At 38.4% G+C, this 24,963-nt stretch overlaps 1 protein-coding gene across 2 annotated transcripts in view; it reads left to right on the top strand.

Annotated features, from left to right (window-relative positions):
- The first annotated feature begins 4,203 nt into the window (after positions 1 to 4,203).
- The window catches only part of SMURF2 (SMAD specific E3 ubiquitin protein ligase 2), a 109,529-nt gene continuing 88,769 nt past the window's right edge, over positions 4,204 to 24,963 (top strand). For both annotated transcript variants that reach the window (XM_045836652.1, XM_045836651.1), the window contains exon 1: positions 4,204 to 4,327. In XM_045836652.1, coding sequence (XP_045692608.1) covers positions 4,276 to 4,327 — 52 coding nt within the window. In that variant the 5' untranslated portion in view covers positions 4,204 to 4,275. The remainder of the gene's footprint in view (positions 4,328 to 24,963) is intronic.

Genomic DNA, 24,963 nt, shown 5'->3' on the forward strand with positions numbered 1-24,963 from the left:
CACTGATGAGGATATCCAGCTGGTGGCAAATATTAAGGAGGTAGATGGGTAGGATGATTGTCATCCTCGATCGCCACTGTCCAACAGAAGTATAAAGTGGGTCACATTTGCAGTTTCAAAATTTCCAGTACTCATATTAAAAAAAGTAAAAAGAAATGGGGAAATTAACCTTAACACTATATTTTATTTAACCCAATCTATCCCAAATATTATCATTTCAATGTCATCAGTATAAAAATATTAAATATTTTCCCATACTGAGTCCCATACTCCTGAAGAGGGAAAGGTGTTGCCAGTGGAGACAAAGTGGATATGAGGGATGGGGATCCACTTAGACTTGCTAAGTAAGGGGAGGGGATAGTTAGATGGTTCTTCTGTGAAGTGAGATCCCTTGGAAATGAATGGTAAGAAGGCACACCTGGGCCAGGAGTATGGGCAGGAAATCCACCAGACAATCACTCTCTGTTTTCCTCTTTGGGGCTATGAAGCCTCTTATCTCCACTTCTCTCTGTCTGCTTTTTAGTATCTTTCTACATACTCATTTCCTCTTTTGTTTATCTACTCAAACCTTAAATTGCCTTCTTCAGATGCTAACTCTGTGACCTCCCAACCCAGCTGCCCACTGCTAACTTAGTGTCCCAGTGTCCTCATTTCATGTTGCAAGGAGAGAAAATGTGATTGGCTTCTTGGTCTGCTACCCATCTTTGGCTCAGTTAGTTGAGGCCAAGCTCAACTACGTACAAACAAGGCCACCGAGGTTACCCTTGGGGTAAGGTAGTGGTTCTCAAAGTGGGTTCTCCCTACCTGCAGCATTAGAAATGCAAATTCACAGGTCCCACTGCAACCTGTTGAATCAGTATCTGTGGGGATGGAGCTTAGGACATCGTGTTAGAGCAATAGGTCAGGGCAGATACCTTCAGAAGGGGATGTGGATAAGGACTACCACCTTAGTGTACCAAAGCAGAGGCTGAGAAGGCAAAAGCCAAGGAGTGTGGCATGGGGGATCCCAGACCTGGAGAGACACTGGTCTCGGATGTGACCTTGGCCTCCATCACTGGAGACCAGATCTGCTGGGAGGGGGTCAGGGAAGGGGTCATGGAGAATAGCCTGGAATGTGACCTAGTCTTAAACCATGTTGGAACAGGACTGCACATGAGGGTTTTTAGTTAACCTAACGTTGAGGACCTGGGACAGGTAGGGGTAATTAGTGGGAAGGGGGGAGGAAGTGTCTGGTTGACAACTGCAAGAATATGGGGGCTGTGCTTGGCTGTTTCATCAGTTTTAAGCTGATTTGGAGGAAGCTGGACCTAATATTAAATTCAATTCATGATAGTTTAAACATTAAAGCAAGCTGAATTTTCGGCGGGGTAGAAATTGCTGAGTGCCCGATGTTTGCTTTTTCCGTGGCACATAAACTGTATTAAATTTGAAATTTATACTACAAAAATAGCTTCACAGGAGTACCATTATTAACATAACCTTACCTCAGACAGATTTTTTATTACTGGAGACAACTCTTCTATGTAAAAAATATATTAATGGCTGGAGCAGAAGAAAAATACCAACTACAGATGGTAAGCATTTGCCTGAAAAGTCACATCAAATTTAACATTAGCCTTGGAAAACAGAAACATGTTTTAAATGAAAAGTTTTAAATATTCTTAGAGCCTGGTGTTGATTTTTACCTCTGGTCTAGGATACCATCATAAAGAGTGCAACATTAAGTGATTAAAATACATTAATGAAAAAGTTGAAAACTTTTGCTCAGAAATGCTGTTTAATGAGTTGTTACAGCATTTTCACTGGAAGGTTCTATTAATGGCATCCACAGGAAAAGACATTTTGTTGGTATGAAATAGGTGGAGTTTGTATTCTTGAGACAGCTGCCTAAACCAATGATTTGATAAAGATGCACAATTCAACTGAAAGCAAATTAGAAAATAAAAAGGCTTTGAAAAGATTTTCTGCAATTCCTATACCCATTAGCGACATGTGTAGGTACAATTTACATTGCAAATGGATTTCTCTTTTAGGGAGAAAGAAAAGGGTGAATTCCTTAAGACTTTTTATTTCTCCTCCTTTGCTCAAAACTATGACTACGATTGTTATGATGAAGCAAAGCCAATGCTATTATGCATCTAATGCTAAAATATAAATGAAAGTTTAGCTTTCCTTACCAGTATGAGTGATTTTTTAAGTATTATCTGAATCTTTTGTTTTAAACAGTAAGATTTATACTTACACACAGGCAAGCCTAAACAAAGTCTTCCTGGCATATTAAGCATGTGTACATTTTTCTGCAGTGTCTCTTATAGTTAATGTACTGCTGTAAACTTCATAACAGTTGCCCCAGTTCCCCCATCATGGTTTGAACTTCTGACTTCTATTACCTCATAAAAAGCTACAAATTATTAGACAGTGGTTCGAACCAAGTGTTTGCCTTAAGAACAAGGCAGAAGTGTATGTATGTATCAGTTTGCTAACTTTTATTGCTATTACCCATCCAGTCTCTTAAATTGTTTGAATTGATTAGCTTATTTGCAGAGCTTCTGTAGTAAAAGCAGCATTTTAAAAGGATCTTGTTCACTCTTTGCCACATTGTAGGCAGTTACTGTTTATTGAATAAACTTCTAGTCTGACTTCTAGGACTTTATATAATTTTTGCTTCACTTTAATTGCAGAGTTGTACTCAGACTGATGAGATGCTCTTGTAACTTCATCTGGAGAATGAAATGACATCACTGATGAATTTGAAATAATGACTGAGTGACTTAGGAGTAAAATCTATTGAACTTTATTAAACATTTAAAATGGCATTAATGTCATGCCAGCCTTAAACAAGACACACACAAAATCCCCCATGCTGTTAACCTTAGTTTTCACTGTGCCAGATACTTTGAATGCATACATACAACTTTTTATTGTGTTTTAAAACTTCGATTTGTAAACTCCCATATTATATGATCTTCACAATTGCCGTATTAATGGCTGCACAAAAACCCATGCAGTTGATGTAATATAATTTACCGAGCTGTTTGCTCAGTCTCCCTTTTGTTATTAACCAAACTTTGCAAAGAACGTCTTCTGTATTATTATATGTCAAGGATAAATTTCTAAGAGTGTAATTACAGAGTCAAAGGGAAGGTACATTTATTTTTATTTTATTTTTTATTTTGTTCTCTTGTATGAAAAGCTTTTCACACATTTGTCTTCAAGGTTTATCTTGTTAATAATCCTTTAAGGTAGGATTATTATCCTCCTATCCTAGCGCTACAGCTGGAAAAAGAGCTGGAGCAAGAAGGTAACCTGATCTCGTTTACCAGGTGAGTCGTGGATGGAGGTGGCAGCTACTATACCAGGAGCAAAACACCCCGGGGGATTTGCTGGAATCCTTGGTATGGAAATAGTGTCTCTATCCTCAGCGACGCGACGCTACATTCCCAGAGGGCAGCGTTTCAAACTTTGTTCGCCCCACCTCTCAGAGAGCCCTATCTATACACAGTGGGCGATTAATAAATGCAGTCTGCGTTACAAAGACAAAAGCTCCAAGGAGGGACACTAAGCCCCTTCTGGTTCCAGAGAGCTCCGCACCGCCACTTTGCCCCTTTGGGTCACCGTCCTTAAGCTCCGCGTGGGACGCTCTGCGGACCACGGGCGCCCGGGCTGGAGTCGGGCCTCCAGCCCCGGCGCCCTCAACACCCAGCGCGCGCCGGCCCAGACCCCGCCCAGGCCCCGCCCCGCCCCGCCAGTCCGCCCCACCTCCGTCTCCTCCCCGCCCCCCGCAGCCGACGAGTGGCCGCGGCGGCCGCAGGACCGGGTTCGCTCAGACAAGAAGGCGGGTGGAGGAGGAAGCGGCCGGTCCCCGAGTCTGCTCCGGCGCAGCCGAGCACCGCCCGCCTCAGCCGACCAGCCCCGTCGGCTCCCGGGCCTAGCCACGCTGAGAGGAGGGAAAGGCGGAGGTGGTTGCGTGGAGGCGGTGGGGGCGCGGGCGGAGGCGGCGCGGCCGGCCGCGGCTGCCGCTTTGTTGTGCGGCCCGGGCCGAGGAAGGAGAAGTGGGAGGAGGGGGGAGCTCGGCGTCCCGCTCCCTCCGCGGCTCATGGCGACGACGCTCGGCACATCCGGGACCCTCCGGCCGTGGCGGCCGCGGCGCCGGCTGCTCGGGCCGCAACCCCGGCCGCTGTGGTGACTCCGCCGCGCCTCACCGTCGCCCCCGCCCCGCTCGCCGCCCGCCGGCCCCGGGCCCCGCGCCGCGGCCGCAGCCCCGCCGCCGGGGACATGTCTAACCCCGGGGGCCGGAGGAACGGGCCCGTCAAGCTGCGCCTGACAGGTGAGAGGGTAGGGGGGCGGGCGGGCGGCGGGACTTGGCTGGGGCAGCCGCGGGGTGGGAGAGCGGCGGGGGGTGTCTGTGGCCTTGGGAAGGGCCAGGGTCGTGATCAATGGTGAGTTGGGGGTCGGGGGACATGGGAAGGCCTAGTTCAGGGAGAGTCATGGCACAACCACTCGCTGCTGTTTGGAAATTCTTGAAAAAGCTAAGGGTGACTCGGGGGTCTTTTGTTGAGGGGAGGGGATCCCGGTTGGAATGCCAGGCGGATTTGAGGTCGCGAAGCCTTGGCCGAGGAGTTCCACTCTCTCCCGGGGCCTCGGGGAGCAATCCCCGGGCTGCCGCTCAGGTGGGGTCGTTGAGGGGATGAGGAGCTCCTGTGCCGGGATTATTGAATCCGGCGGCTGGCTGCGCGCAGTAAACACTCCTTAAAGATGGAGCGCTTAACGGGAGGGTGTGTGTGTGTTCCTCGGTTGTTAACTTGTTCGCCCACTTGTGTCCGCGTGCAAAAACCTTCGCTCTCTGCTGCCAGCCGCGGCGGCCGGTGCCACACACCTGGAACGCACGTCCTTGGGAGGGAAGGAGACGGAGGTTGACTTTTCCGGTGCGTCCGCCTGATCCGACGACTCCGGCTCCTGGTGCACTCTGTGTTTTGGAAGTGTTTGATTGCAGGGTAGCCTGTTTGGGGTTGTTCCTTGTAGGCCGCAGAACTTGTGTCTCACTTCTAACTCTAGACCGGCTTTACAAACACTTTTTTTTTTATTTTTTATTTTTTTTGGTGCATTTCTAAGTATGTGCTCATACAAACTTTCATGCGAAGTTTCTCTCTCCTCAACCTCCTCCCCTTCCCTTTTCTAAATGGAAAAGAATGTCTGGAGGGGTTGCTAGATAGAAGGCTTCCCGTGCGAACTGTTTATGAGTCTAAGTGCATTGAATCTTTAACATTACAGGTCCATTTTGCTTACAGTGCCATTTTTGGTCTTCTTACACGGTTGTGTTACCCTGTTTTAAGGAAAAATTATTTTTGCGAGGAAGAGTGTGACTGAAATCAGCATAGTTACCTCCTTTTACCATTTGCTGTTAATATATTACCCACGTTGATACTCGGATGTGTGGTGAGAAAGATGCTTTTCCTTAATCTATCTATGTGTGTAGGTGCATGTGTAAGAATAAACTATAATTATGTTTGCCTACACTAGACTTTGAGATTTATGTGGGCTAATTTTTGTAATTGAATGCTTGTGTGTCACATCCTAGTCCACTGGCTGAACTTTTGAGATACAGACTTGCAGTGAATTTGGTATTTGAGAATTTAGACGATGTTGGCCGCAACTTAAAAAATAGGTTACTTTCGTGACAGTTTTACTTTCCCTAGGGAAAATTGCAAAGAATCATTAACTGAGTGGTTCTTAATGGAAAACCTGGATTGGGGAATGCCTGTCTCCCCTGTTTCCCCTATTCAGTTTCCGTGTTATGAATCAATGGAAACCTTCATAAGGGATCTTTGTTGCTCTAGTTTATCTACTGCTGTTCCTCTCCTGAGTCAGCCCCGTGTCAGTGCCTATGAAAAGAACCTGTGATTCCAGGTGTGCAGAAAGCATCAGACTAGGTCACCTGTTTCCTTCTAGTCTCTCTATATTTACCTGTGTGTGTGTGTATAGATATAAATATAAATGAGGGAGAAAACAGGGATTTTGATTTTCTGGAGATAAAATGAGTTTGAGGTTTTCGTGTGACTCAATAGATCTTAAAGTGTTTGTCTGTGGTTTCCTGACTGCATGTGATACATTATTAAAATTCATGAGTAAAGTTAGGAAAAGAGATTACTTTTTGGGTGGGGGGAGGAGAGGAACAGTGGATTAAATTTATAGAGTGACTTTGTATTTTTAGATTTTTCTGAAGAATTTTAAATATACTGTGTCCCCCTTAATTGTAAAAACAGTTGAGGTACTCTCAATTTCTTAAAACCATTGGGAATTTGTCTCTGTCATATTTTAAGAGAAAATACTCAAATATTAAAAACATTTCTCTTTCCCTTTTGGTTACATATGATGGATTTTCTTCTGTTTTGCCAGGAAAGTTAACATATATTTTCTCTTTTTTGTTCATTTACAAATTAGATGGTATATATTTTAACAAATAGATCTCAAGAGCTGGATTCAATTAGCAGCTTTTTAGGACATAAACATTAAAGGGTTAGATGGAAAAGATTGTTTTGACTGACTGGATAAATGACAGGGTTGTGTTTGATGTGCGTCCAGGAATTGGTCTGGAGCTGGTGCCCAACTTTTCAGTCCATCTTGAGAAGCCAAATAAAATATTTAACCTAGGCCTGGTTTTGTTTTTCTGTTTTTTTTTTTTAAGTTGATTCTTTGTTAAGACCTTAAGAAATGTTTGGCATACCTTTAGAATAAGTGTTTAACAGTTAATTTAGATCTGTATTCTATAATAGAGGAAAGTCACTTAAAAAAAAAGACATCCCACAGTGAGTTTTTATATGGCTTACAATACATTGTGGCTGTAAGATGCCTTAAACTTATTCTTCTTTGCTGTATGTTAATACAATACCAGTATTTTAAATTTACAGAGTGTTGTTGATTTCAAGGTGTTTAATGAACTGTGGTTACTCAGTTACTGTATATCCTTAATGTAGAGGTGCCCCTTTACTGAAAGGTGTAAACAATTCTTGTGTGGTCACACACACACACACACACACACACACACACACACACACACACACTTTCACATACACACAGACTGAAGGAGAACAAATATTTGAGCTGTGAGATCTTTGCCCACAACAGATATTAGACTTTTCTACATATTCTTTTTTTAAATAAATATTTTATTTAATTACTTTTAGAGTGGAGAAGGGAGGGAGATAAACATCAGTGTGTGGTCACGTCTCGTGCACCCCCAACCTGGGACCTGGCCTGCAACCCAAGCATGTGCCCTGACTGGGAATCGAACTGGAGACCCTTTGGTTCTCAGGCCCACACACAATCTACTGAGCCATACCAGCCAGGGTGGACTTTTCTACATGGTCTTAGGACCACAATTAACTAGTGAGCAGTTTGGTACTTGTTGATGCTAAGAAGGTAGGGTTAATTTAATCCTAAATTTGAGATTCCTTAGGCCATTAGTGAGTAAAATCTGATTTGAGTCCATCAAGCTACTTCTGTCGTTCTTTATGACATACTAACATGGGCTCTATGGTTAAGATACCAATTTCAACAAATGCTTCTGGAGCAAATCGATTATAAAATGTGAAGTTTGTATACATTACTTAGGAATGAATATCTTATATAGGCTTCTCTTACATATTCTTTGTATTTGGTTATAGTAAAATTATTGGGGTAATTAAAAAAATTATTTTTAGAGAGGAGAACGGTAGGGGGTGGGGAGGGGAGAGAGAGACAGACAGACAGACGTTATTTTGTTTTTCCACTCATGCATTCATTTGTTGCCTCTCCTGTGTGCCCTGACCAGCTGTTGAACCTACAACCCTGGTGTATCGGGAAGATGCTCTTACCAACTGAGCTATCTGGCCAGGGTAGGGGAATAATTTTTTGATATCATTGTTTTTGAGAACCAAAGACTGGAAAAAGCAGTTTAATGTAATTTCTAATATTTAAAATTCTTAGATATGGAGAAGTAACAGATTACTTCTCCAGACCTTTCTGTAATTTAAATGTTTTTGCATGCTGCTCCTCATATAATTAATTTATAAAACCCTTGGCAGTAATGAGATTAACCTTGTCTTGCTAATGGAAAATTAACTTTAAAAATCTCACTTTAGATATGCTGTTATTTTAGTATTGTTTTTCTGTATATTTTATTGATTCAAGGCTTTAAAAATTAGAACTTGATTATGTTCCACAGGTTTCTAATATATTGTAATGACTTACTCCTTTTTCTAGGGGTATTAGTAATTTGAATGTTCCCAATTCATTTTATTTTCTTGGTTTCTGAGGAGGAAGCCAATCTAGCTTAGCTTCTAGCCTTTAAACAGGCTGTTGGTCTTGTCTAGGTACTTCATGTAGTTTGATTTTCATTGGCCAGTAAAGTGTGTTTGTGTGTGTGTTTGTGTGTGTGTGTGTGTTTAATCATGGATTCTACTTTTCTTTTCTTGGTTGAATTGTAACTATCATAACATTACTAATATGCCACTTATTTAGTATATAGTTCAGCTATTTTGCATATAACTCAATTTTCAAGGTAATGAAGGTATATATGCACAAAAGATTTTTTAGTTATTTTAAAAATATTTTAAAGATTTCAAAGCCTTTTAAAGGTGTAATATATCCTATTCCTTTCACATAGACCATACTTAACAGGACTTATGTTTTATTTATGATTCAGTATCATAATGAGTGTAAATTATTGTGCTCTTGTAACGTTTAGTGTGAAGATATTGTCATGGTGTGTAGAGAGAACTGTTTGACTCGAGCTATTTGGTGATCTGTTGTTTAACCCTGTTCTTACTGCCTTTTCTCTCTTTGCCCTTGTTTTATTTACTGTTACTTTGTTCTAAGAATGCTGGACCCTTGAAATACTTGTATGCTTCTGCAATCAACATTCTGTGTTCCCATGTGGCTGACATGTATTGAATGATTATTAAGTGCCAGGTACTATGTTAAGTTTACATGTGTTATCAGCTTTGATTCTCACAATACCTCCAAGAGGTAGAAATTTGGAGAGGTTAATTAAGTACATGTCAGAACCTAAGTTGTCTATATAGAAAGTCTGTTACAAATTTACAAGGTTTTGTGAGGAAACATACTTTCCATTTATTTGGAATTACCCTTGCTCATCTTTTGAGGTTCAACTACAGATTACTCTTACTTCAGAACTTTCCTTGACCTGACTTGTCCTTTCCTCTGTAACTCACTGAAGGGCATTTGTTGTTTCTTTCTTTCTTTCTTTTTTTTTTTTAAAGATTTTATTTATATATCCTTAGAGAGGAAGGGAGGGAGAAAGAGAGGGAAACATCAATGTGTGGTTGCCTCTTGTGCACTGTCCTCCTCCCAGGGACCCGCCTGCAACCTAGACGTGTGCCCTGACTGGGAATCAAACCGGTGACCCTTTGGTTCACAGGCTGGTGCTCAGTCCACTGAATCACACCAGCCAGGGTGTGCATTTGTTATTTCTGTCTGTAAATTCCGTGAAGGCAGAATCCCTGTTTCAGCATGGATTAAGAGCTTTTTGGCATTTTATTGAACTAATGCTAGAGACACAGTAGTAGTTCTATGTAATTCCATATGTGGTGTTTACTGCTAGTGCATTGGGTATGAGTTCAAGAGATGAGGCAATAGATAGGGACAGACCCATTTTGGGCCTTGTTATTTATATATATGTTAAAAACTTTATTTATTTATTTTTAGAGAGAGGGGTAAGGATGAAGAACAGGAGGGAAAGAAACATCTATGTGCAATTGGTTTCATCTTGCATACCCCACCCAGGGATCTGGCTGGCAACTCAGGCATGTGCCCTGACCTGAATCGAACCGGTGACCTCTTGGTTTGTGGGAGGACGCCCAACCCAACGAGCCACATCAGTCGGGGCAGGACCCTGTTATATTTTGCCAAGAAGTTTGATTTTTTTTTAAAGGAGGTGGGAACCATTGAAGGATTTTAAGCTTTGATATGCTTGATGTTTAGAAACATTAATCTTGGGGCAATAGGGAGGATGGACTGTGATGGGAACTGTGAAGACTGATATTTTAGGGTAACCAGTTAAGAGGATGCTATAGAAACCATTGTTCTTGTGCCTGACTTTCCTTCTCTCATTCTCCTCCTTCCTTTCTCTCTCTACTTCTCTCTCTCCCTCTCCCTCTCCCTCTCTTTCTTTCTCCCCCTCTTTCTTTCATTCAGATTTTATTTATTTATTGTTAGAGAAAGGGAAGGGGAGGGAGAAAGAGGAGAAAAACATCTGTCATCCATAGGTTGTCTCTCACATGTGCACTGTCCTGGGGCCAAACTGCAACCTAGCCATGTGCTCTGACTAGGAGTTCAACTGGGGAGATCTTTTGCCCAACCGACTCACTCAGGTCAGGGTGGTTTTGTTGTTTTAACTTTCATTTATTTCAAAATTCTGTCATTACAGATAATTGCTATAAAAATCTTGGTGTAGAAAACTTCAAATTTTTAAAAGGATTATTATCTTAGGATATTTCCGTAGGAAGAGTGCTGTTGTGTTAAAGGGTATGGATGGTTTTAAGGTTCTTGATTAGTTTTTTTCTCACGCTGCTTCCTGAAAGATTTGTGCTTATTTCAGAGTGGCAAAGGATAAATAAAGGTTTCTTTTTGTAATTTTATTACAGGCAATGATTCTTATTTTAATTTTGTTTTGCTAATTTCATGGTATATAGTTTTTAAACATTTGTGAAGTGTTGAATATGTTCCTCTGTGTTTACTAATTATATATCTCTTTGTTGACTTGTTTGGCCTGGTCCTAGTTATCTGTTAGGGTTTTAGTATTTTCCTTATTGATTTGCCTGAGAATTAAGAAAGGTGTCACTCTGTTGTCATATTTGTAACAGTCTGTTATTTGTCTTTTAATTTTGACCATTTTTGGACATGCAGAAATTTATTTTAGGAGTCAAATCTGTCCAACTTTTCTTTTTTTTTCCTATTATTTCTATGCTTAGGAAAGCCTTTTACTTCAAGAGGCTTAGCAAATATTTAAGTACATTTTATTTTAGTGTTTTAAAAAATGGTTTAGGAGGCTCTTCCCCCCCAAATTGCTATTTAGTCATCTCATCATTATTTATTCACCAGGTGTTCCTTTTCACAATGATGTGATATCTTTTTAGTTACATTAAATTAGTTATAGTGGAATCAGATTATCTCTTGTTTTGTTCATGCACTTTTCATTATGGTAGCTTTATAATTTATTCTCTTTGTGCTGGAATTTTTTTTCCAATTTATATATCTGCTTTTCCATATGAATATTAAACTTGTTAAATTTTAAAATAAATTTCATTGGGATTGTAATTAGGATTGCATTACTCAGGGAGAAGGAAACATTTAAGTGTATTATTTAGTTTTCTCACTTGGAGCATTTATATATTCACATATATGTAAGCTTTTGTATTGCTGAGGATAGTTTAATAATTTTCTTGTTATTTTTTAACATAATCCTGGCTAATTTATATTTGTCGCATTTTCATTTTATTTTCTAATCTTAGTTATTGCTTCTATTTAGTAATGCCATCGTATGTATTTTTTGCTTGATTAGAGGAGCTTTGCTGAACACTACTGGGCTTGTTAGTTTTTCCCTTGATGGCAATTTTCTGGGTATCAGTGTTTGGCAATTTTTGCAATTGAATGTTAACATTTTTCTTTTCTTTTAGGTTTTCCCATTAATGTATAGTTAGTATACAAAGAGGAATTATTATGTTAAGGTGTTTTAGAGTAACTTCTGAAAGCATTGACTGCTGTTTAAGAAAATTGTATTTGACAAGTCATTAAAGTATCAATGTGTATCTTAAGTTTGGCAGTTTGGTTTGGTTTCTTACTAAAAAATTGACAGGAGATATAAAGTTTCAGTTTTAAAATAAATCTTGATTCATTTTAGGTAGTAATTACTATAGATGATTGCATGAAGGACATTTCTTTCTTTCCAAAAAGTTTTCTTATGCCCCCTCACAGCCAGTCTCCTCCCATCCCCAGTCCTTGGCAACCACTAATTTACTTTCTGTCACTACAGTTGTGTCTTCTCCAGAATTTTATGTAAATGTGATGAAGCTTCTTACATTTAGTACAGTGCTTTTGAGATCCATTCATGTTGTGTATCAGTTGTTCCAATTTATTCCTGAGGAATATTGCATCGTACATATATACCCCATGTTATGTATCTATTGATACATATCCACAGACATTTGTTGTTTCTGGGTTTTGGTTATTAGGAATAAAGTTGTTAAAAGAGTACACCTCTTTTTGGGAACACATTTTCAATTCTCACTATTAGGATTGTTGGGTCATATGGTAAGTATGTATTTAACTTTAAAACAAATGACTAAGCCTGACTGGTGTGGCTCAGTTGTTGGAGCTTCGTTTGGCAGAGCTAAGGATCTGGTAGATTCCAGGTCAGGGCACGTGCCTGGGTTGTGGGTTCATCCCAGGACCAGGACCGGGGAGGGTTGGGGTGGGGAAGGGTGCGGGGGTGAGGGGGACTAGGAAAGATGACGCTCTCCCACATCTATGTTTCTCTCCCTTTCTTTTTCCCCTCCCCTCCTCTCTAAGTAAATACATGCATATGTACACACACACAAATAAATAAAATCTTTAAAAAATTGCTAAACTGATTTTCAAAGATGGACCATTTTATATTTTTACCAGCAGTGAATGAGAGTTCCAGTTGCTTCCAATCTTAGCCAACACTTGCTGTTGGCAGTCTTTGATTACAATCATTCTAATTGGTGTATAGAGATATTTCAATGTAGCTTTAATTGTAATTCCCTTATTGACCTATAGTATTAAGCATCTTTTCATGGATTTCTTATCCATGTATCTTTGGTTAATATGTGTTCAAATCTTTTGCTTGTAGTTTTAAAATTGTGTTTGCAAGTATTTTCTCCTATATTGAGCCTTTTTCCCCTCTCACTAATACCTCAAAGAACAGAAGTTTGGAATTTTGACTAAGCTCTGTTCATCAATTTTTTCTTTATGGTTTATGCTTTTTATGTTCTAAGAATTCCTGTCCTAATTCTCAGTTCTAAAGATTTTCTCCTATGTTTTCTTCTACATTATTTATAGTAATAGCTCTTACATTTAGATCTGTGATCCTTCTAAAGTTAATTTTTTGTTATTTTATTTTTAGATTTTTATTTATTTTTAGAGAGAGGGGAAGGGACGAAGAAAGAGAGGGAGAGAAACATCACTGTGTGGTTGCTTCCTGCACTCCCCCCACTAGGGACCTGGCCCACAGCCCAGGCATGTGCCCTGACTGCGAATCGAACTGGCAACCTTTTTGTTCACAGGCCGGCACTCAATCCACTGAGCCACACCAGCCACGGCTAAAGTTATTTTTTTTTTTTTAAAAGATCTTGTTTATTTTTAGAGAGAGGGGAAGAGAAGGAGAAAGAGAGGAAGAGAAACATCAATGTGTAGTTGCCTCTCATGCATCCCCCACTGGGGACCTGGCCTGCAACCTAGGCATGTGTCCTGACTGGAAATCAAACTGGCAACCCTTTGGTTTGCAGGCCCACACTCAATCCACTGAGCTACACCAGCCAGGGCTAAAGTTAAATTTTTAATAAGGTATGAGAGGTAAGTGTCAAGGCTGAAAATTTTTTTTTTGTTCATATGATACCCAATTTTCCTAGCACTATTTGTTAAAGTATTTAAAAATGTGTGTGTGTGTGTGTGTGTGTGTGTGTGTGTGTGTGTGTATTTTAGAGAGAGGGGAAGGGAGAGAGAATGAGAGGGAGAGAAACATTGATGTGCAAGATGATGCATCAGTTGGTTGCTTCTCACATACCCCCAGCCAGAGACCTGGTTCACAGCCCAGGCATGTGCCCTGACCAGGAACTGAACTGGTGACCCCCAGTTCGAAGGTCAGCACTCAGTCCCCTGAGTCACTCCAGCCAGGGCTGTTAAAATACTTTTGTTTCCTGCATTAAATTGTCTTGGCACCATGACTGAAAAATCAATTGACAATATATATGCAGTTCTATTTCTGGACTCTCTTTTGTTCCTTTTATCATAATTCTGTCATTTATAAGTTTATCATTTATAATCCACCCTTTTTTGATTTCTGTAGCTTTCACATAAGTCTCCTGATTTCAAACAATGATAAAAAAGCTTTTTGTGAACATCTCAATAATAGATTAATAAGCATAATTGTGTCTTTTAAATTTAGGATACTGTAATGATTTAGGGTCTTATAATACTTTAGAGCCTTTATTTTATTTATTCAGCCAGCAAATATTTATCAATTTCTCTTTTTTTAAAGATTTTATTTATTTATTTTTGGAAAGAGGGGAAGAAAAGGAGAGAAGAAGAGAAACATCATTGTGTGGTTGCCTCTAGTGCGCCCCCAACTGGGGACCTGGCCCACAACCCAGGTATGTGCCCTGACTGGGAATCGAACTGGAGACCCTTTGGTTTGCAGGCCCATGCTCAATCCACTGAGCTACACCAGCCAGGGCTATTTATCAGTTTCTTGACATGTGTCAGACATTATTTTTATTATGTATAATATTATGAAGGGAGATACAAGAAACCAGAAACAGAAACCAGAAACTTAGATTGGATTCTCCTTTTCAAAATTTCTATTATGGACCTTTAACAAATTTATTATTATTGTTTTCTCTTGCTAGCTGAAAGTGAATTGTAACAGGCATGACTTAAGATTTGCCTATTTATCTTCTATCAATCCCCCTCAATTTATATTAGGAAAAGGTGGGATAAAAAGAATAAACATGTCTAAAATGTGGCAATAGAAAAGAATGGATATCATTGTTTTATTAAATGTGAATTGGATTATGGTTTTTAAATTTTTATTATTTTATATTATGGTAATGTATATACTTTTCTATAAGGCAAAACAAAGAAAGAAACTTAATTTTATTAAAGTCCAAGCAGACTTTTTAAAATTTGACCACAGTGTATTCCTCAGGAACTGTCACAAAATAGACATAATGTAGACCTTACTTAGTATGAAAGATATACATGGTAATTTTTTGGGAGGCAGTTGGGATATTATGGAAAGAATATAGAACTTGGCAGACAACTTGGGTTCAGATACTATTCATGCTACTGATGAGCTTTGTGCCATCAAGCAAATTATTTATTTTCTCAGTGCCTCTGCTTTTAGTTATAAATGCATTCTTTAAATGAGAGTGTTATTTAGTTTAGGATTTTGCTGGGCAGGCTATAACATTACAAATACTGTTTAAGTGATAACATATTGTATTAATGTATTTTGTCATTTTTGACCAAAAATTGTATTTTAAATAAGTTAATCGGTGGAAGGGGAAGGGACTAATCAAAGAACATGTATGAATGATGAGGCATGGACATGGACAGCAGTGTGGGAATTGACTGTGGGAGTGGGGGGTTGGGCTGGGAAGACAAGGGCAAAGGGGGAGGAATATTGGGACAACTGTAATAGAATAACAATAACAGATTTTTTAAAAAGGAAGTACAAATTGGTATTTACAAAATAGTCATGGGGATGTAAAGTACAGCATAGAGAATATAGTTAATAATATTGTAATAACTGTATGGTGCGGATGGGAACTGGAAATATCAGAGGGAAGACTTTGTAAAATATATGCTTTCCTAACTATTATGCTATACCCTTGAAACTAATACAAAATAATATTGAATGTAAACTGTAATTGAAAAATAAATTTAAAACACTAAAAGAATAAGGTAAAAAAATAAGTCAGAACCAATTATATGCTATATTTTTTTAGGAACAAGTATACAGTTACTATAGGTATTGATTTAAATGACACCATGTTTTATAAGATAGACGTAAGTGTCTTGTACACCTTGGGGTACTGGTATATCATAAAGAATTTATATAGTTAAATTAGCTACTGTGTTATAACTTTATCTTTAAATAATATAGAAAACATTTAGAAAATTAAATGTATCCTCCCATCCCACTTTATTTTTGGTAAGAGATAGAAGAGCTTTGGAGAACAATTTGAATGGCTCAGGATTTTGGAGGTCTTGGTTTGGACCTAAGTCTTAAATATTTGACTTAATACATTTCCCTGTAGCTTGCTGGCACTTTCAAAAGTAGCTTGTAGTTTCATCTCTTCCCAGTAGATGGGGTTATTTCTGCATAGGTAGATGTCAAAAGAGCATGAAGACCTCTAAAACTGGAACTGGCTGAATGAGGGTATGGACTTGAAATAATGGAGTTGGAGAATCAAAACTGTCAAAGGTGATGCTGACTTCTAATGCAAATCCATACTTTAGGATAAACTTTCTTATATAAACTCTATGCAACATGTTACTTGTTATAAGAATTGCAGACATCGATGTTTAACTGGTTGTTTTTAGTTTTGTATGATCTTATGTCATCAGGCTTTAACTATGACTTTCTTTACTGAAGAAGAGTTACTGTTTGGTCAGATTATTCAGAATCATATGAATCTAATACTGTAAATAAAGTTGAAAGAGTTTTTTTTAATTGCATTTTGGAATTTTTGTAAAGGAAGAATGATGGGAAAAATCTTTTTTAAATTTAAGAAAAATAAAATGGCATTTGATATGGTCAAAATACCATGTCTAACACAGTATTCAGTACATAGTACTACTTCAGTAAATATTTGTGAGTTAAAGAATGATTGACCAAATTGAAAAAAGCTTACATGATCTTAAGGACCTAACTTGAAACAAATAATAGGATCTCTCTTTCTGATGTCATTATTGAATTCACTGACAGTCATGCTTTAGTATTTTTGACAATGTTAAGGTATAAAGATGTAAGACTGAAGTATTTATCTGTTAATATTTGACTTGGTGGATATAACTCATTTACCATACTTTGCAAAATTTACGTAGCAAAGTGAAGATCAATCTGTTACTCGTTGCCAAAGATAAACTTTTTCAGAGCTCTACAGTGTTAGTGTTCTATTTGTTATGTAATTTATCAGTAATTACTGTTCAGATCCTGATTTTATAGGTATTCTGAATCAGTGAAAGTGAAGTCAGAACCTTTTATTTGATGAAATATTTAAAAAAAATCTTATGAAGAGGCTAGTAATACATTTTTTGATGGAAAAAATGGTACAACTATTTCAGTTACCAAAATGAGAATAGTTGTACCAAAGTCCTTTATAATAAAATGGGAATCCTTATATATATTAGTTTTCTACTGCCTAGTTGTTTTGAATTTTTCTTATTTTAGGTAGGTAGGAAACCAGTATTTTTGTTACTTTACAGTGGGATTGGTGATGATAGTTTAAGTTTGTTTTTTTCTTCCTGATTTCTAATTTGGTTAACTCTTAAATAATTTTCTCTTACTAGAAGGGGGCTTAGGATGGGAATGAAATATTTATGTATTCCTTCAGCGAACATTTCTTGAGAGTCTGACATACACTTGGGGTTTTAAGAAGAGGTTTAGATCCTGATCTTGCTTTCAGGCAACTTGCAGTGTAAACAGACAAGACTTGGTGGATAAAATAACCAAATAGTCACTCTGCTAGAGTTAGTGGTACATGCAGTGAGGGTGAAATAAAAAGAATGAAGCCCATGGGTATTTTTAAGGGAGCTCAACTTTGGATTTTAAAATTGATCAGTCTTATATTTCTTCCTTCCACCTTACAAAAGGAAGGTTATCCCAACATCTTTTGGTTATCTCAAATAGTACATTGCCCTGCGGTGAGAGGCACCAAAGAGACCAATCAGACTGAATATTGATGAGGTTGTTGAGAAGGTAGTGACTCCAGTGACTGATTAACAGCTTTTCACAAATCTTGTGGTTTCCAATCCTTAATCTTTAACAAAACTGAAGGACCTGATCAAGTTGTTAGCTGATCATTAAATTTTCATAAAAAATAGAGAAGTCAAATAAATGCCATTACTTTCCAGAAAGTTAAAAAAAATCCCGATAGATTATTATGATTTTTTGGCATGTAATTTTTTAAACATAGTTTAAAAACTATGTTTTTATTTTTTAAGGTTTTCTTTATTTTTAGAGAGGGGACTGGAGGGAGGAAGAGAGGGAGAGAAAACAGCAATATGTGGTTGCCTCTCGAGCTCCCCCTACTGGGGATCTGGCCCGCAGCCCAGGCATGTGCCCCAACTGGGAATGGAACTGGTGATCCTTTGGTTTGCAGGCCAGCACTCAATCCACTGAGCCACACTAGCCAGGGCTTGGCATATAAATTAAAGATTTAAAATAATTTGGCATTACTGTAATAAAACTTGCACATGTTTATGTGAATAAGTTTCCTTAGTACTTATATTTATAATGAAAAATAGGAATAGAATATTTACAATAAGCAGTGTTCTCTCATAGATACATGAACTAACTGAAAATAAGAAACCCTTATTCATCTCATGAAAAGATGCATTTTGTTTTTTTAGTTTATTTTATTGTATTTTTTTATTATCAATTGTCCCCCATACCCTCTTCCACCTCCACCTGCCCCTCTTCCTCCTGCAGTCATCACAGTGTTGTCTGTGTCCACGAGTTATTTCTCTTTTTTGCTCCATCCGTCCACCCCCTTAAACCCCCCCCCCAGAGCTGTTAGCCTGCTCTCTATCTATGAGTCTGTCTCTATTTTGCTTGTTAATTCAGTTTGTTCATTAGATTCCACATGTGAGTGAAGTCATATGGTACTTGTCTTTCTCTGACAACAGTTTCAATTCTTTTCGCCCTCTTCCCCTTTCCATTTTTAAATAATTGGTTTGCTATAATCAAGATGCAGAAAAGGTCTATTTGATTGGTATGTCTCAAGTCTCTCTTAAAATATAGCCCACCCTTTTTTCTTTGAATTTTTAAAAACTTTATTTGTTATAGAAACCAGTTCTATTAAACGTCTCCATTTAAAAACGCTTTATAATTTGGTTCTAGCATTGTTTCCCATTATGCCTGTGTTCCTATCATGCTCCAATGTCACACTACCCTGAACTCACATTTTCTTACTCCTTTCACATTTTCTTCTGTCTCCAAATTTTTGACAATGTTGTTTCCTTAGACTCTACTACTTTCCTTTCTTACTTAGTCTTACTGCCAAATCTACCCAGCTATTAAGATGTAGCTAAGCATTATCTCTTAGAAGTCCTCCCAGACTTCCCCAGTCTGAGTTAGGCACCCCTCTCCATCATTAAGGGCCCAGATAGGAAACAATTAATATTCCTACAATAGGTGAAAGGGAATGTCATGGAGGGACTACTTAGAATGAATGGGTAGCTTTAAAGAAATCCAGCAAAGAATAGTGCAGCACTTAGGACTGGCAAAATTACACCATCTTGGGGCCAGGAAAGGCAGAAGGAGCGAGTGTTATAGGAACCCCGAGAGACCTTCACTGTTGATTCTGATTTAGTGAACCCAATTTTGAAGCCAGAGGACAAGGGAGCCCAGTTTATGTAGTTCATAAAGGTAAGCCTTGTAGGACACTAAGCACTGGACAAAGGAGAATGATTCTGGAGGAGCAAGTAGAGAACATCCAACACACCCTACTTATACTCCTATAATACTTGATCATACTTCATCGTATCATTTCTATACTGACTTAAAATTCATTGGTCATATTGATGTTTTCCCCATAGCACCATGAACTCTTTTATAGCTATGAACTGTCTCTTATTTGTGTTTGCATACCTACAGTACCATTAGGTATTTGTTAACTAAGTGAATAAAAGTATAAAAAGAGATGGATGAGATATGTAATTTATTTATTTTTGGTATTTTAGTGGAATTTATTAGTTACATTGGTTAATAAAATCACATAGATTTAAGGTGTATAATTCTGGAATACATCACCTATATATATTGTATTGTGTGTTTACCACTCTAAGTCATGTTTCTTTCCATTAGCACTTATGTCCCCTCCTGCCTCCCCCCACCCCCATTTCCCCTGGCAATGAGCATACTGTTGTCTATGCGTTTGTTTGTTTTTTTTCCCTAATTCCTTCACCTTTTTCACTCAGACTCCCTACCCCCTCCCAGAAACATAATTTAAAAGGTCTATCCTACTTAGTGGTAATGTGTGGTGATTCTTAGTTCAAAAGAGAGTATATTCAGTAATATTTGCTTTGTTTGGCAGTTTTGATGCTTTTGCAATAACTAGCTCATTCATTTTGGTTGAAGAGAGGCCAGAGATTAATTTAGGCCATAATAGATTTCTACATTTAGAAGGATTATAATGCATGACTCTGAGATTGCTGCTCAGTACCCTGGTAAATATATTTATGCACTTTGTTTTGCTATAGAAAAGTGATGATGCAGGGAAAGAATCTGTAGAGGCTATAAGGTCAAAATGTGTTGACTTCAGGAGGGATTTGCCTTGCTTATTACATAGCTTTTTCAAGTCACTTAAATATGTGATAGCTGGTCTCTATCTGGAAAATTCACCCCTGTTGGTAACTGCCCTTATTGATGGAAATTCTTTTCTTCTCCACAGTTAGTTGAACTAATTATCATATATTTGCTATACTATTTAGAATTGTTGCTTAAAAAATTAGAGACCTATAATGAACAATAACTTTTATTATCTCTCATGGTTTCTGTGGATTAGGAGTTTAGGAAGGGTTCTGCTGGAGGATTTTGGCACAGGGTCCCTTCTGTGTTTTATTCAGGTGGTGGCTGGAGCTGGAATGCTGAGAGCTGGCTGGGCATTTCTTTCTCTCCTGGTCTTTTGAGAGCCCTTCCATGTTGTCTGTCTGCATGGGATAGTCCATGGCAGGTCCAGGGCAGTTACACTGCTAATTATAACTGGCCCAGGGCACCAGCAGGAATTGCCCAATGAGCAAGGTGAAAGCTACATCTCCTTTTCTGACTTAGCCTGGACATCCTTGCTGCATGTCATTGTTTGCAAGCAAGTTAGTTAGTTACATGTTCTAGATTCAAGAGACCCTATCTCTTAATGGAAAAAGTGTCCAAGAATTTGCAGCCATTTGAAAAACATCATAGGTTGCAGCAGCAGTAGCTTTTGTTTTTTGGGGGTTGGTCTACATTCTCTTTGGTATCCTAATCTAATACCATTTTCCAGCTTTTATAATTTAGTTGTGTTATGTTCTGCTTCTCTGAAATTATCTTTATTTTTTAATTTTTATTTTTTAAAATATATTTTTTTTAGAGAGAGGGGAAGGGAGGGAGAAAGAAAGGGAGAGAAACATCAATATGTGAGAGTAACATCGATTAGCTGCCTCTCACTTGTCGCTAATCAGAAACGTGGCCCACAACCCAGGCATGTACCCTGACTGGGAATGGAATAGGCAGCCCCTCGATTCATAGGCCGGCACTCAGTCCACTGAGCCACACCAGCCAGGGCTGAAATTATTTTTATAATGAAAAAATATTTTAAGTCACGCTTAAAAATCAAAGAATTTTAGTGCTCCCCCATTAGGTCTGCATTGTTTTTCTTTGCCTTTCTTTAATTCACTCTCCACAGAACAGCTTCATTAAAAAAAAGTAAATTGGCTAATTGGGTGCAGGTGAAACATGAAGCTGACAACTTTTGCACGTGCCTCACACCAGGTAGCCTGGTGACTGTCTGTCCTCACCCTGCACAAAAAATTAGATTTATTTTGTGGCTGAAGTTAACCAAACTGGCTCTAGACCCAGGGGTACCTGGTACTGTGGAATTAGGGGAATAAGTGCTCACCTGAAAATGAGGGGACTGGCAACATGTTCAGTGGTGAAACCTTCGGTCCTCTTGCACTGCTCAGCTCCAAGAACACTAGCAGCCAGTTACATTTTTTTTTATCCTTTATGAAGAATCTTTTCTGGAAAAAAATTGGATGGCTTTAGAGAAAATACTTATAAATATTGATGTTCAAGGTCTCCTCAGCTAGGTTATCCTGCCATACACCCTACAGTGAAATTTACCAATTGCCAGGTCGGGGGCCAAGGGTCTCATCATTCAGTCCTTAAACTTTCACATGAAGAATTAGAAATGGCGCCAGATTCTCAACAGCAATATCAGAACAGTGGAGCAATGCCTTCAGAATTCTGAGGGAAGATGACTTCTGGCCTAGAACCCAACCATTTGATCAGTCAAGTGTGAAGGCAGAATAAAGGCATTTGGGGCATGCCAGATCCCCCATGTTATTTCCACTTACCCTTCTTAGGAAGCTACTGAAGGATATGCCACCAAAAGAGGGAGCATACTGTGAAAGAGGAATACACTGGTGATTGTATCCCTGTACACAAAAGGAAAGGCGGAGAAGAGGCAAAGGGAAGTCCTGGAACAGTAAATTTAAAGTTTAGGGCAAGAGACTGAAATTCTGTGTAACGTTCTGTATGTATTTTCTTGGGAGATGGTCTGTATTAGGACTCTTGTTTATAAATAACCAAAAGCCAAACTTGTGAAGATGAATTGCCAGCCATGAACATGATCAGTTTTTTAGTTTTTGACAATTTTGTAGGTAAGTGAAATGGTATGTTGTAAAAATTTTGAGTTTGAAACTCTTATTAGTAAAGTTGATCACTTTTACTGTCAGAGCTTTTTTCCTTTTCCCTGCTTTGTCAATTATTTTATGGCTTTATTGCTAAAATACTTGCTTACAGAACACTCAAGTTTTAAAGCTGGCTGAAAACCAAGTAATTACTTTAACCTGGGATATGTGGACCACATGTAGAAGTCTGGATTGACTCCCAGTACTGTGTAGATACTGTGAATCCCCAGGTTGTATGTAAAGTTGTACATGTGGACAGGTTCCTACACCCCTGCCCCCCACCCCCAGCATAGGGTCCAATTTCAGATCATACAAAAAGAAGCTCAGAGGGATTGACATACTCAACAGTAGTCTCCTGACTCCTATTTTGACATGCATTTCCTCTTATATTATGCTGTCTTCAGAGTCCTTTTATTAGTATAGTTTTTGTTATACTATACTAATAGTATAGTATAATAGTATAATAGTATACTAATAGTATAATAATATACTATACTATACTAATAGTATAGTATAACAAAAAGGGACCAAAAAGTTTTGGTCCCTTTTAAATTTCTTGAACAGTGTGTATAATGAATAAGGTGGATCTAAGAACTGGTTAGAGTTTCTTTGGAGTGTGATAGTACTATGTTAAAACATCTTAAGGTTAAAAAATGAAAACCTAAAATAGACATTTCAAATTGCCCCTAGCATTATGGAGAATAATATTTTTACTTCTCTGTTTGTGAAGGAAAAGAACTATAAGGAAATATTCTAGAAAAATTCGTAAAGGTTAAAGTCTACATCTTACGTGCAAATTTTATAAATATGTATATTTTTGGAATTGTTGAGGAATGAATATTTAGGGACAACCTGGGTTGTTTTACCTTCTTTATTGAAATTTTTTCTACAATGTAAATTTCCTTTTCTGTCCTAGTTAGTAATATCTTAATGGCTGTTTCAGGATGTTGCATTCTTGCAGTTTGAATGTCAGTTGGAATGCATTTTAGCATTGGAGCCTTAAGTAATGTGGGAAATTGAACACATGGTACATATTTCTAAACTTTAAGTTAATTTTGGAAATAAAGCTTAAGGACTAGTACCTTTCTTTTTTTTTTTTTTTTAATACTCATCCAAGGATATTTTTTCACTGCTTTGGTAAGGGGAAGGGAGGGAGGAAGGAGGAAACATAGATGTGAGGGAGAAATTTATGAGGAACATTGACAGGCTACCCTCCTGCTCGGGCCCTGACTGGGGATCAAACCCATGACCCTGGCATGTGCCCTGACCAAGGATTTAACCTGTGACCCTTCAGTCCATGGGAAGATGGTCCAGCCAATTGAGGCTCACCAGCCAGGGCAAGGCCTAGTGTACTTTTTTTTTGTGATGGGTCCCTTGAGCAACTACTGAGTTTAATGCTGTATCTATCTAGTCTTACTAGGCTGAAACTGACTTGGGGGCTGGGACTTATTTTATGTAATTGGTGTCAAACATGTATGGAGAATTCAAAGCTTATTTATTAAATAATAAAACCTAAGTGCAAATATATTAGGGTATATTTTAAAGGTTGAAATAGTCAGTTTTGAGACATTAAGAAAAATGATGGAGAAAGGGGAACCATTTTGCACTGTTGGTGGGAATGCAGACTGGTACAACCACTGTGGAAAGCATTATGGAGATACCTCAAAAAATAAAAAATCAGTGTGCCTCTTGACCCGGTGATCCCATTTCTGGCAATATATCCGAAGGAACCCAGAATACTAATTTGAGTATTAGTACTCCTATGAACCTAAGCACCCCTATGGTCATTGCAATGGTTTTTACAGTTGCCAAGATATGGAAGCAGCCTGAATGTCCATCAGTAGATGAGTGGATAAAACAACTGTGGAACATTTACACAATGAAATACTACTCAGCCATAAGAAAGAAGAAAATTTTATCCTTTGAGACAGTGTGGATATACCTGGAGAACATTATGCTAAGTGAGATTAGCCAGTCAGAGAAAGACAATTACCATGTGATTTCACCCATGTGGAATCTAATGAACAAACTGAACTACCAAGGAAAATGGAGACAGACTTATAGATGGAGAGCAGGATGACAGCTAGTGGGTGGGGGTGGGTGGGTATATGGGGGGTTGAACAAAAAGGAAAAAAGACTCATGGACAGGGACAACAGTGTGGTGATTGCTTAGGGGAGGGAGGTTTAAGGGGACTAAATGGTAATGGAAAGAGACAATAAAGATTAAATGAAAAATGATTATAAAATGATAGATTTTAGAAATTTTGAAAATTACTGTAAAGTATTAGAAAAATCATTCATTACCCAGAGATTATGTTATATTTTGGATTATATGTAAACATGTTCTTTGTATAATAGTCTTTTGGCCAGAAATGTGCTTAATGGGGAAATGATTGTACTTTTTCTCCCTATGTTTAAAAATGGATTTATATTGATATGCAGTCAAGGAATTTCTTTGTCTTTTGTCTTTTTTTCTCTATTGAAAAGTTTTAAACTTTGCTACACAGTGGGAGGTGGGGGAAGATCAGAGTTACCTTGGGGTGTAATGTT

The sequence above is a fragment of the Phyllostomus hastatus genome, unplaced genomic scaffold (genome assembly GCF_019186645.2).
Source record: "Phyllostomus hastatus isolate PE091 unplaced genomic scaffold, TTU_PhHast_1.1 phas_contig_210, whole genome shotgun sequence".
Lineage (NCBI taxonomy): Eukaryota > Metazoa > Chordata > Mammalia > Chiroptera > Phyllostomidae > Phyllostomus > Phyllostomus hastatus.